General features: G+C 48.5%; 3 protein-coding genes across 3 annotated transcripts; all 3 read left to right on the top strand.

Annotated features, from left to right (window-relative positions):
* Positions 1 to 629: 629 nt before the first annotated feature.
* Positions 630 to 2,275, top strand: PFICI_07718 (uncharacterized protein; the record flags this gene model as incomplete). Its single annotated transcript, XM_007836299.1, has 3 exons — positions 630 to 1,187; positions 1,253 to 1,781; positions 1,845 to 2,275. 3 exons carry the CDS (start codon positions 630 to 632, stop codon positions 2,273 to 2,275), a joined length of 1,518 nt encoding a protein of 505 aa, XP_007834490.1.
* A 1,074-nt stretch (positions 2,276 to 3,349) lies between these two features.
* Positions 3,350 to 5,085, top strand: PFICI_07717 (uncharacterized protein; the record flags this gene model as incomplete). The annotated part of the gene is made up of 3 exons (XM_007836298.1): positions 3,350 to 3,667; positions 3,734 to 3,943; positions 3,994 to 5,085. 3 exons carry the CDS (start codon positions 3,350 to 3,352, stop codon positions 5,083 to 5,085), a joined length of 1,620 nt encoding a protein of 539 aa, XP_007834489.1.
* Positions 5,086 to 7,548: 2,463 nt separating this feature from the next.
* PFICI_07716 (uncharacterized protein) lies at positions 7,549 to 12,448 on the top strand (the record flags this gene model as incomplete). Its single annotated transcript, XM_007836297.1, has 5 exons — positions 7,549 to 8,082; positions 8,146 to 9,596; positions 9,651 to 10,327; positions 10,394 to 11,081; positions 11,146 to 12,448. The coding sequence occupies 5 exons, from the start codon at positions 7,549 to 7,551 to the stop codon at positions 12,446 to 12,448; spliced, it is 4,653 nt and encodes a 1,550-aa protein (XP_007834488.1).
* Positions 12,449 to 12,581: the final 133 nt, after the last annotated feature.

The raw sequence follows: 12,581 nt of genomic DNA, 5'->3' as shown, positions 1-12,581 counted from the left end.
CTTCGCATTTGCATGAGATCAAAGAAGAACCTATGAACACGGATAACTTCAGGACAATTTTAGCTTTCTCTGGATTTTATTTCAAATTTCTCAATTGCGCTCATAGTAGTTCCATGGTCTACTCCAATTTCATTGATGGACGGGGGTTCACGAACCATCCTAGCTCGTGCGGTTAATTTGCTAATCTCCTTCTGCTTATTTCAACCACTAAACAGTCCTCTAAGGTTGTGAATGGCTGCGGGATTTGAAAAACTTGCGTCTCTTTTTGTTGGGTCAATGAAAAACAGAATCAGTGTGCTACCGATGAATTCACGGAGACGCCCAATTGATCTGCTTTGTGATATACTCTGCATCACTTTAGAGTCTACCATAGCCCGAGCTTGGTGTGGAGCTCCCACTTTTGCGGGACGGCTTAGCGGTATATCAATCGCGACAATACTAGTCAACTGAGAACTCAACATAATGTTTTGTGTGTTGGTATTTTTAACAGACTCACGAGCTAGTTCGCACGGGACATTTCGAGTAGATGCGTATAACTTAAAGGGATCCAGGATAGTTTTGATGATCTGATCACGTTCCCCTCTCCTCAGACATCAGTCCGTCACCATCCCGATCATACCAAAACCACCATGACGGCAGTATCGCTTCTAGCGCTACTAGTGTCTTCTGTCGCTGCTTTTGCCGCCTATCGCCTGTACCTTGGCTACACACAGCGACTCACGGCCCGACAGCATGGATGCCAGCCTGCAGCCAGCTACAAGCACAAGGACCCCGTGTTTGGTCTGGACATATTCCTGCGCACCGGTGATGCCATTTCCAAGAACACGTTCCTGGTCGAGCACCAGCGCCGATATGATACCTATGGCCATACCTTTGAAAGCCTGAACCTCGGCTCGCATGCCATATCTTCAATCCACCCAGAAAATCTGAGGGCCGTCTTTTCCAAGAATGCTACAGACTGGGGGGTTCAGCCTCTCCGGCTGCATAACATGAGTCCATTTTGTGGCTCGGGATTCATCACCACTGACGGGTCCGACTGGAAAGCCTCCCACGATCTCCTCAAGCCTGGCTTCCACCGGTCCAATATTTCTGATTTCGGACCCTTAGAAGAGCACCTCGGTATCCTATTTGGACAGATTCCGAGAGACGGCACCAAGTTTGATTTGCAGCCATATCTCTTAAAATTGGTTTGTTCTTATTTCCTACTTCTCACACTGCTCTTGCTTGGTACAACTAACATGTGCTCATTCAGTATCTTGATTTGAACACTCTCTTTCTGTTCGGGGAGTCTATTGGGATGCTTTCCGGCACGCCGCCACCGCATGCTAAAGGCTTTCTCGAAGCATTCCAGGCTGGCTTCAACGGCTGCGGACTCCGCATTGCCCTGGGCCCTCTGAACTTTTTAATGCCAAAGGGTTCTTGGCTCAAGGCATGCGCTAAAGTTCATCAATTTGCCGATATGTACGTTGATAGAGCCATCGACTACCGTGACAAGGCAAATTTGGATGAACATGGTCTGGACAAGACAAGACGACGTACTTTGCTCTTCAACATGGCACAAGCAACGGCGGACAGGACCGTTTTGCGCAACCAGGCCGTGCAGGCCATGATGGCAGCTACTGAAACCACCGCTTCTCTCATCAGCCATGTTATTCGGAATCTGGCCAGCCACCCTACCATTGCAGCCCAAGTACGAGCTGAAGTTCTCGCGATGAGCGACAAGCCGCTGAATTTCGATCAATTACCTCGGATCAAGTCTCTACAACATGTCATTACTGAGAGTACGTGTGCCTGTGTAATAATTTGGCTGGAATCATGGAATCCATCGCTAACGCCACCACCAGCTCTCCGTCTGTATCCTGTATTTCCGCAGAACAACCGCGTTGCTTTGAAAGATACAATCTTACCTGCCGGAGGAGGCGCAGATGGCGCTGCTCCAGTGTTTGCGCCAACGGGTACTCTTTTCGACACTTGTTTCGCTACACTGCACCGCGATCCCAAAATCTGGGGCCCGAATGCCAATGAATTTTGTCCCTCGCGCTGGGAAAACGATTATAGTCCTCCTCCGTTTACCTTTATGCCGTTTGGAGCTGGGCCTCGGCAGTGTTTAGCACAGCAAAAGGCGACCATGGAGACTGCGTACATAGTGTCACGGATATTGCAAGAATTTAGTGGGATTGGAAGGGAAGAAGACCAGCCTTATCAGGCACAGGTGGCTCTCACGGCAAAGAGTGCCCACGGGTGTCTCATATCGCTTACCCAGGCGACAAGATGAAAGCATACGAGACATGCAATCCGAGCCTACATCAACAACAGTATAAATGGTCCCCAACTGCTATAAATCATGACAGCGCGTTCAATTGCACCACTTAGATAGGTGTCGGCCAGGCCAGTCCGGTGCGTAAGATGGTAGTTAATCCACCTTGGCCACTACCATCGTTTCTGCTGTTTCCCCCGACATTTCTGCATTTCTGTGGGGGCTGTGTCATGAGGCTGTCTCCTTATTTCACTCGCAGAATGCGCTGCCAAGAGCTCGTAGTACGAAACCGACCGTGGCCCTCGAATCCAGCAACCGATTGCTTTACCAGTAAGCTTAATAAACCACCACAAACAACGTAATCCAGAAATCTTTTTAAATAATTGATATTAGAAAGAAATTTTCTCTGGGAAAAAAAAGTTTACGCTATAAATTACTTAAATATACTGAATTGAACACGGTGCACTTTAAGCAGAAATTTGGAGAGACGGCCGGTTTCATACTACGAGCCCTTTGGCTGCCAATAGCTTATTATACGAGTACATACCTTTCTGACTTGCATGTTAGCGCTTAGAGCAACAGGCCTGCACGCCATCAAAGTACAGGTCATTGAGGAGCTGCCACTGACCAGCCACCTTGTCGCCGGGGCTAAATGAATACATAAATTATTGGAGAACATCTCCGTGTACGCCGGGCGGCCAGCTGCAGCTGCCGTCACAACGACCATGCATTCATTGGATGGGCACGTGCATGGTATCGCCGCCACAGGAGGGGCTATGCGCAGTGTTGCATATAGGTATATATATATATGCTGATGCGGACTCTGCCTCGGGGCCTTCAGAGCTGAACCAGGCTACTTATCTCCTGTTATTATGCCTTTGAGAGGCACAGCTTTCCGCCCCAAGAAGCACTGAATTATCTTCTCCTCGATTACCTACCGACAGCTGCTATGCCACAGCCGACGTGACAACCCACGAAATCAGATCACGGCGCCGCGACTAACTTGAGCACTTTCAATCGATGCCCTTTGCTCTGCCAGAACCCCGCACCATGCGCGGCCATTGAGACCACCACCATCACCAAGTGGAAGTTATGGCCAGCCTTGATATACTTCCTGACCTGGTGTATGACTCCAAAATTGAGACCGAGTTCTTGGACTCTTGCTGGCGCCACATATTCTACGATACCGGGTCGTCAGCGAAGCAACGCCGGATTCCCCGTGAGGAACGATGGATCCGTCGAGAATTCGTTGGGCGAGGCACTTATGGCAGCGTATATCTGGAACAGTGTGATATTGGCAATTCTCAAAAGCTGAGGGCGGTAAAAGAAATCAAAAAGTCGATCCGCCCAGGAGAGAAACTCGACTATATACGTGAGCTAGAAGCGGTGGCAAAGTTCTCACACCAGAAAGTAAGAGCTTGTCCAGGTATTTACCTATAATACGAAGGCGTACGGATATGCTAATAACTCTACAAGTATTCACATTGCTTTGTGCAATCACACGGCTGGTTTGAGCTTGGAGATTCCATCTTTATATCCATGGAGTATCTTTCGAATGGCGATTTACAAAGGCATCTCCACGCTGCGCTCAAAGAACCCGAGGCAAGACAAATTACTTCGCAAGTCTTGGAGGGATTGACGTTTATGCACGATAATGGCTTCGTGCATCGCGATCTCAAGCCAGGGGTACGTAGAAACCAGCAAATAACAGGAAGTAAATCTAATGTTCTACTAAGAATATCATGGTCGTCACGACTGGCCCAGACTGGTTCGTCAAAATCACAGACTTCGGTGTCAGCAAGCGGCGGCAACACGGCATGAGTTCACTACACACGCAACGCGGCACAGTCGCTTTCATGGCCCCGGAAATTTTCCGTTCAGGTGGCTCATATGGATCTTCTGTTGACATGTGGTCACTCGGCGCCGTCGTGTACAGAATCGTCACCAACAAATTGGCTTTTTCAGACTACGATGGGCTTTTCCAATTTTCCCACGGCATGTCGTCGTTTCCTGTACATGAGTTTGCCAAGAACGGTGTCTCGTCCGAAGCCGAAGATTTCATCCTTGCACTCATGAAAAAGGACCCAAATGAGCGGCTGTCGGTTGCAGAAGCCGCGCTCCATCCATGGATGGTTGAAAATCACCAGGACACCATGACTGACGATGCCTCTCAATCCAGCGCTAGAAGTATGAGCAGCACAGCCTCTATCCACACAAGCCACGCCCAAGATTCTATAGCATCGAAGGACTGGAGCCTTAGTAGCGGTGGCCTTTCAACCACTCGGCAAGATACCCTTGACGTGCCAGTTATAGGTGTCACCACGAAGATGACTACGACAACCGTCAGCGCGAATGTGGATACGAATATCATTGACACGGATACTACGATGAAAACAGTTGCTTTCGAGTCACCTAGGCCATTGAATTACCAGAAAACCCCTGTTCACGATGTCCCTAAAGAGGTAGAGCTTCGTGATGGTCTTCCAGCCAATGCACCCTTGGTGCTCGAGACCAGGAAAATAAATGAATCTCTAGCGCATCAATTGGATCCGGGAGTCAAGTTTGAGGCCGAGAAATCACATCAAGCTGAATTTCAAAACATCGTCCACCCAGCGAGGACTATCAGGAGTCCTGCGAACTTGCAGAGAGGTGGCAATGATATTTCTTTTAGAAAAAATGCGATATTGACGAAAGAATCATCCGGTATCGATTTGAGTAATTCAACAGATCCGACAATGACCGTAGTGGGCGACGATATCAATGTGAAAGCAAACAACGCCATTAGTCAAGTATCAAAATCAACCGCCGGTGAAGACTCTAGGAGGTGAGTATCTTTCATATCTACAGGAAACTCACGTAAGCTCCAGAATGTTAACCCCGTTTTAGAGAAACCCGCTGGGTCTTTTCTAGGCGAACATGCAAAATGTGTGGAAGGAATGCAGGATCCACTCCGGATGTTGTCCCATGCAGACACTATTGGTGTCAAAATTGCCTCCGCATGCACATAGGTCTGTCATTGATGTCTCCAGCCTATACGATTCCAGAATGCTGCGCAGAGCCATGGGATGAGACTCAAATGAGACAGATCCTGCGGTATAATGCAAATGCATTCTATGCTTGGGAAGTGCTCGCTCGGGTCCGTACAATGGCTCGGGAGAAGACCTGGTTATGTCCCCAGGGTCACCAACCGCGCGAGGGGTCACTCCAGGTCACCAAGAAGTTTCCCGTGGTGTGGAAAGACCCTGTCGAGTGCGCCACATGTATAGAAGGTCAGAAAGACCTTCAACTTTCCGACCCAATCAAAGTAGTGAGGTCATGTCATTACTGTCTATACTGCATACGCCAACATGGATCTTGCAGTTGCCGAGAATGGCTTGATGAGACCATACAGGAGTTTACTTGTCAATGGGAGCAAACCGACAGCCCCAGAGGACAGATAATGACAGCATTGCAAAGGGCACTTTATACGAAAGGTGATGTGACGGCCACAAAGTCTCCAGAGTACATGAGCTTCGATGATATGTCGAAGTACCCGGTCCTTATCCCGGCGCCTGATAAGAATATCAAGCAAGGAAAGAATGCCTCATCCGTGCCCGGCACATCTCAACAGAGTCAAGAAACACAGAACTCTAATAGCGCCGATAAGGGACTGTTGAACCAACACGACACAGCGGACCGCGGACCTAGTCCTCTAAGAGTTGGGGCAGCCATTCTGTCATTGTTGTTTTCCAAAAGAGAAGATAAAACGCAGAGGGCAGTATAAGGGTGTATCGTGACGAAACTGAACTCTAACCTGCTAGAAGTAAGGGGCGGGAGCCCCTATTTATAGCCGGTTTATGGCTAATAACGCTAAAAGCAGGGCTGACTAGTCGGTCTTCTTTTAGTACCTGACACATTTATACAGATAGAATCAAGTCTGAGTGGGTTTATAATTTTGTAAGAACATATCTTGACACTGCTTCAGGTCGACAGAGGCAAAGAAAGAATGCTTTATCGGTGCCAACTAACGATACGAGTGGAGGAAAACGCCCCAGCACATCTCAATAGGGCAAGGAAACTCGGAACTCTAATAGTATCGACAAGGGATTATCAGACCAACGCGATACAACAGACCGCCGACGTAGTCCTCCAAGAGTTGTGGCAGACATGTTTGATGAAACAAAGCATGACCATCAAGATAATTCCGCAAGAACATACCTTGACACTGCTTCAGGTGGACAGAGGAAAAATACACAACGCCGCAAGAAAGACTGATAGGGTCGATGAGCTGTCTTAGGTTGAGTCACCGTCTTCTGATCAACTCACCAGCGGAAAACAACAAAAGGTTTATTTTGCGACAAAATACCCAACGGCTCAGTGCGCGCGTCTCGAGATCAACACTTAATTGGAGCTTTTCACTTGTTTGAAGATTTTCGTGAATATTCTGTCCCCCCAACATTTGTGCAAGCTTTGAGCATGTCACCATTTTCAGGCATACAACCTTTTGCGTTGTGCCATTGATACGTATTTGACTTACCAGTGTAGATGGCATGTGGTTGAAAGTAAGGCAGAAAACGACAAGTTTTACTAATAGCTTGGACTCAAAAGTGAAATATGTGCTGTCACATCTCTTCGCCACTTCCATAATGAACAGTCGGACACGGAGCAACAGCAGTGCTGCGCCTGCAAGTCACGCGAGTGCATGTAGTTCAATTGCAAGGTCCATAGTCCACCAAAGTTTGAGCGGCCGCATTCACCGTCTCTGATTGGCTGCCTTCTACTATTCGTGGGATATGACCGCTGTCTACGGACTGGTCGAAGCAGTAAACCCCGTGTCTTTGCAGTCGCCTTTCCACTGCCGTTATTTGCTATTTTCTTTTCCCCCGCACCTCCAGCCCTATCCTCCATTTGTTCATCCGTACTGCATGCTGGTGTTCCATCTGCGGCTGGGCAATCCCCCGTTACGTTCCAACGCACGTCAGCATCCCAGCGAACGCCTTTTCCAGAGAGACCCCTCTCTGCCATTACTCTTTTCCCCCCCACCTGATCCCAATTGTCGCTGGCTTCAATACTTACCAGCATCTACTTCCCCAATCCATGCGGTATCGTCCTTCCACTATACAAAAGTCGCGATCTCCCCCATCAAACGCCACTGCGAACGCCGGGTTCCGTCGCCAGTTGCTTTTCGCACCCGAAGATGCTGCCGAGGCCGCCGGGTTGGCCCGAGTCCTCCTGTATCCAACCTGTGAAGTCGCCTTGAGATTACCCGGAGCCTGTCGAGTCATAAGCTGATATTTGTGCTCATTGCGCAAATGGCAGCAAAGGCCAATGTGTACGCTACGCCGCCAGAGGTCGATTTCGCGGCTGAGGTTGGATCTATGTCAAGGACCGGTGTGGACGGGTTCGGCCAGGATCAGCTATATGTTCCATATGATGCTTTGGTCGCGTTTTGGACCCCTCAGAGAATCAGCGAGGTCGTCGATGCCTACAATTTGCAAACGCCACGGCAAATCATCAAGGACAAGTACTTGCGGATATTTTCCATACTTGTATACGGTAATTGTGTTCAATACTTTCCAGATCTCGTTAGCCGGCTTATTTATGATGGCCACTTACCGCTCTCTCATCGCCCTGCCACTTGGCCGGACGCCGACCCTTTCCAAGACATGCTTGACTCTTTCTTGTCCAATCAATGGCGCTTCTGCCCCCTAATATTCAAACCCAGTCGATTGAATGGCCATGAATTACATTCTCAGCAGATATTTCCTCTTCTTCAGAAGACTTGTCTAGCGGGCAGCAATGTGTTCCGGGTGGAAGTCGACGCAAGCTGTGATAAGCTACCCCAGGTAAGTCGATGGGCAGCTGCGGTAGAACCCCACCTAAACTAAACCATGCTGATATCCTCCAAGACCGATCATGGACCTCAGAGTCACACTTACGTCCTCAAGACCTACACTGGCAAATCCGGCCGAAAGCTGTATGACAATGAACGCAAAGCACTCACTGTCATCGCAAGAGGAAATAGAAATAATATCGTCAAATTCTTCGGATCGTTCGCACAGAACAAAACGTACAATTTAGTGCTCGAGTTTGTCGACAGCGGCAACTTGCTTGAATTCTTCCAAAAGACACCACCGCCTGCTTCCTCGCAAGATGTGCACGACTTTTGGACAAGCTATAGTGGCCTTTTTGAGGGTGTTCGCGAAATGCACCAAGTAACAGCATCCTACGGCCGTGATGATATTTATCGTATAGTGCACCAGGATATTAGACCAGAGAATATCCTCCTGGGTCGATCCGGAAAGGTTTCGAGGTACCAGTTCCAACCCAAAATCGCCGACTTCAAGTACAGCCATATGAAGTCTGTTCGTTCAGATGACCGAGACATGTTTGGTTTGGATCGGCTAGGCCGTCAGAGGTACGCGGCACTTGATTTCAGTCACTATGAGCCTGATTTGCACCGCGGGCCGAATAGGATCACAGCCGAAGCCGACATTTTTTCTCTCGGATACATGACAAGCGATGCAGCTGCGTGGGTCCTCTTTGGCCAAAATGGCAGAACGGCGTACCATCAGAAACGCTTATTGGAGGCTGCTACTATCCAAGGCTTCAAAGGCAGCGGCTACGGCGGCTGCTTCCATGATGGAATTGAAATGCTCAACGCGGTTAAAAACATGCATAGGGAAATCAAGGGCCATGAACCGCGTGACCAGCTCACATCGAGCATCATCGATGTTGTTGAAACCCACATGCTATCGTCACAGCCGCATTTACGCATGCCAGCCGCGCAGCTAAAGTACATCTTTGAGGAGATCCTCAATGGACGTATACCAGCATTTCCCTTCGAAGAATTCTTTAGAGGTTCCTTAAAAGTTGCTCCTGCCCAGTCCCTGAGGCAACGCAAGATCGCTGCAGAAGATTCAGTCAAAACCTCAAGCCCGTCATCCGTACAAGGATTTGACAAGAAAACCAAGAACGATTCAGAAAATATTGCGGGATCCATGATTTCAATGACCTCATCGGGGTTAACACAGTCTCAGATGCATTCCAGCTCATTTCCACAAGACACTACTACGGCTCCGACAAGCACCGGGCCACAATTATCCTCATTGAATGAAGAAGATCGAATGTCATCTGATGATCTATATTCAGACGCTGGAAGTATAGCCGGCACCGAACACACATTCGCAAATATGTTCCAGAACGAACTTCTCCAAGATTTTGATGTTCTTGACATGGCAGCAGAAGGATTTGCGCCAATGCTTTCTCAACGTCTCAAAGAATTTGCAATCAGATTGGGACATGAGGAAGCGGATAAAGATCACCAAGATATGAAGTACATTGTGCATAAGTATCATCAGTAGGTTGATTATAGTCACTGCTTAAACAGTTGAGACTGACCGATCACGAAAAGGAGGCTTGCCAACGAAATCTGCCAAAGACGAGACGACCCAGAAAAGTATTCTCAAAGCGATAAGATATCATCTCAAGGGACAGAAATTTCGTCCAGTAGAGGCGATCCTACATTTTCTGCATTCTACCTGGATGAGGGGAACATAAGAAAATGGAATGCAGAAAGAACAATTGAAACCATGGCAGACCTTCCCGAAGAGATTCCAGCTGAGGAACCAGACTTTCTGGAGGACAGAATTTCACGTGGCCATATGGCCCTACGCGCTTCAGAGGCCTACAAGTGGCTCGTATCCACAATTCGACGGCAGGTCACGATGGCAGACGTGCAGGCTATCCAAATGGAAAGTCATAGAAAATGGCTTCTTACACTTCTGAGCACACCACAATCAACAAATCAGATTCCTAGACCATCAAAGGTCCAACGACGCAGACAGCCGCCGATTTACACGGTAAAAATGCGACTCAATTGGGACATCATGAGATTTATTGGCTACCAAGAGTACGCGGAGCAAGATCTCAATTCTGTCGTGAGTCGAACTATTACTCTGTCAGGAGACGGCCTTCATGTTCAGGCGCTACCCTGCCAAGAGTACTTGGAACAATGTTGGCCTTCTATAGGCCCTGATATCTGTAAGCTTATGGATGAGTTGGTACATGACCCCAAAGGGAGTCATCATCGTAGGTTCTTTAATTTTGTTTCCGTCAAAGACTGCAAAATAGGGTATACTTGCTAAATTACCCTAGACATTTTGCCCGACAAGACGGAGATCTCAGTGGAAATCGACGGAGAGGCTGTCTTGGTAGAATCGACCGGAACAGAGTACGGCTTAGCTGAAGTCACTGAACAACTTTTATGGCTATCTGCTGCTCTACAGCAACCGACTGATGAGCTTTATACAAAACTTATCGTCGCTGAGCCCACAGGAGTGTTCATTCCTACCAAAGAATCGAAGAGGCCATCGAAAGCGCCTGGCTTCGCTCCTGAGCACATTGGCACAGTAGACTGCTCGGTAAACTTCATAAGCGAGCCGCTTGAACTGTCGCCTGAAGATTCAAGTGGCAGCTGCTGGCAAAGTCTTTTCCATCATCGTATGATCGCAAATGGCTATCCAATCCCTCCGCGCAGATCCAAAAGACCTGGACTGGAAATCCCACTAGACATGATGGCGGCTCTGGCAGGAGCTGATCGACTCACGACTTTTGGCGAACGCTTGCTTTTAAAGGGATTCTCGACCATCCTATTTCCGTCGACTCTCGATGATGATTGCATATTCTGGCATTTAGAACGCACAGATGGCAACTCGCGAATATCATTTGCCGACAAGCGTATCCCCCCAACATCGCAGACGGAGTCGTTTGCTTATGTAGGACAGATTAACCAAGCCCGACACATTGTTGGATGGGCGGCGAATGTCAAACAAAAGATAGGTAAGTCCCAATAATCGCACAGGCTCGTCTGATTCGATAGAGTGCCTCTAATAACACATAACTCAAAGGGATATGGAGGCAAACTACGCCGTTGGCCCATCGCTGCTTAGTGAACGAGAGGCAAACTCTGGCTTTGTTCTCGAAAAAGTCAATCTATCAGCAGGATATTACATCACTGTGGGTAGCACCTTCGCACGTGGGAGGAGGGAGTTTGGTCCAGTCATCGCCAGAGAAGGAGACTTTCGTCAAGAACTCCGAGACTTGAAGGAGCGCTTCATCATTTTACATGACGTTGGTACTCGGACCGCCTGGCTCTCAGATGGTCTAAGCGTGCTGCTACACCTGATTCGCGCAAACATTGACAGTGGTGAATCACTCGATGGCCTACTGCGACAGGAGGATCTCAAGGAGATGGAAGGCAAAGATGGTCGTGCATTCGAAACGTTGAAGACAGAAAGCAACCTTTGGCTTCGGGCTCGGCGCAAAATCAACCTCACCCCAAGGAACGAGACAGAAACCAAGGTCACAGAGACGAGCTCGTACATCCACCTTGGAGACATCTTGAAGGATATCATGCACATCCTTTGGCAAATACTGGACAATCAAGCGGACCCAAAGGATAAAAGCCCGGGTTTCCAGCTACGATTATCACCTTGGAATCAGCTAGAAGGATATGACTTTCGAGATATTGCAAGAGTGTCTCGAACGATCAAGCCCAAGAAGATAACTCTTAGGGATGATGCCGAAGGCTGGGTCAGCCTGACTCGCGCTATTGATGCCCCGACTCTTTTCGGCAGAGATTTCGGTAGTTTATTGGAGCCAACGGAGATATCTTCCAATGGTATCTGTGTTCATTGTCATTGGAATTGTCCGGTACCCGAAGATCGTGATATCTTGGCCGTTCTAGGGTCTGATATCGAATGGGTTACTGGCAGCCGCGGCAACAAGGTGAATGGTCAGTGGCGCATCCTCAATGACCTGTACCTGGATGGAGTACAGACATTTCACTCTAGATGCCCATATGCAAATCAGCAAGGGGATCGTATCATAAAATGTCAGCAGCGAATTCTGCAAGTGAAACAAGGAGATGGCCCTGAAGAGATGCAGAAACGCAAAGGGGAACAGCAGAAACGACGGTTGTGGTCACGATGGAAGTCAAAGGTTCCGCACCCAGAAATGCCAGGAAACTTAGAGGATCTGCCCGACCTTAACGGAAGAGGACTCATCATTGGAATGCCAAATAAGCGCCTGCAGAAGAACCGGCGGCTGGACAGCTCTTCGAGGACCATTGCCAGAGCCATTTCTGAATCAAGGACCTCCATGCCCTCTGATAAATCTTGCGTCTCATTCCACTCAAAGTCAGCCTGTTGAAGAAGCCTCTTCGACGCAGACAACCACGTCTGGCACCAGGAATACAACAGTCACTGGACCATCAACACTGTCGAGCCCTCCAACAGATGCAGCAAATACTTCGTTGATGTCTGACCCGAGTCCTCATAGACGA

This window comes from Pestalotiopsis fici, assembly GCF_000516985.1.
Source record: "Pestalotiopsis fici W106-1 unplaced genomic scaffold PFICI_Scf_5, whole genome shotgun sequence".
Lineage (NCBI taxonomy): Eukaryota > Fungi > Ascomycota > Sordariomycetes > Amphisphaeriales > Sporocadaceae > Pestalotiopsis > Pestalotiopsis fici.
Note: the sequence above shows the minus strand (reverse complement) of the source record. Positions and strands in the feature narration are given on the sequence as shown.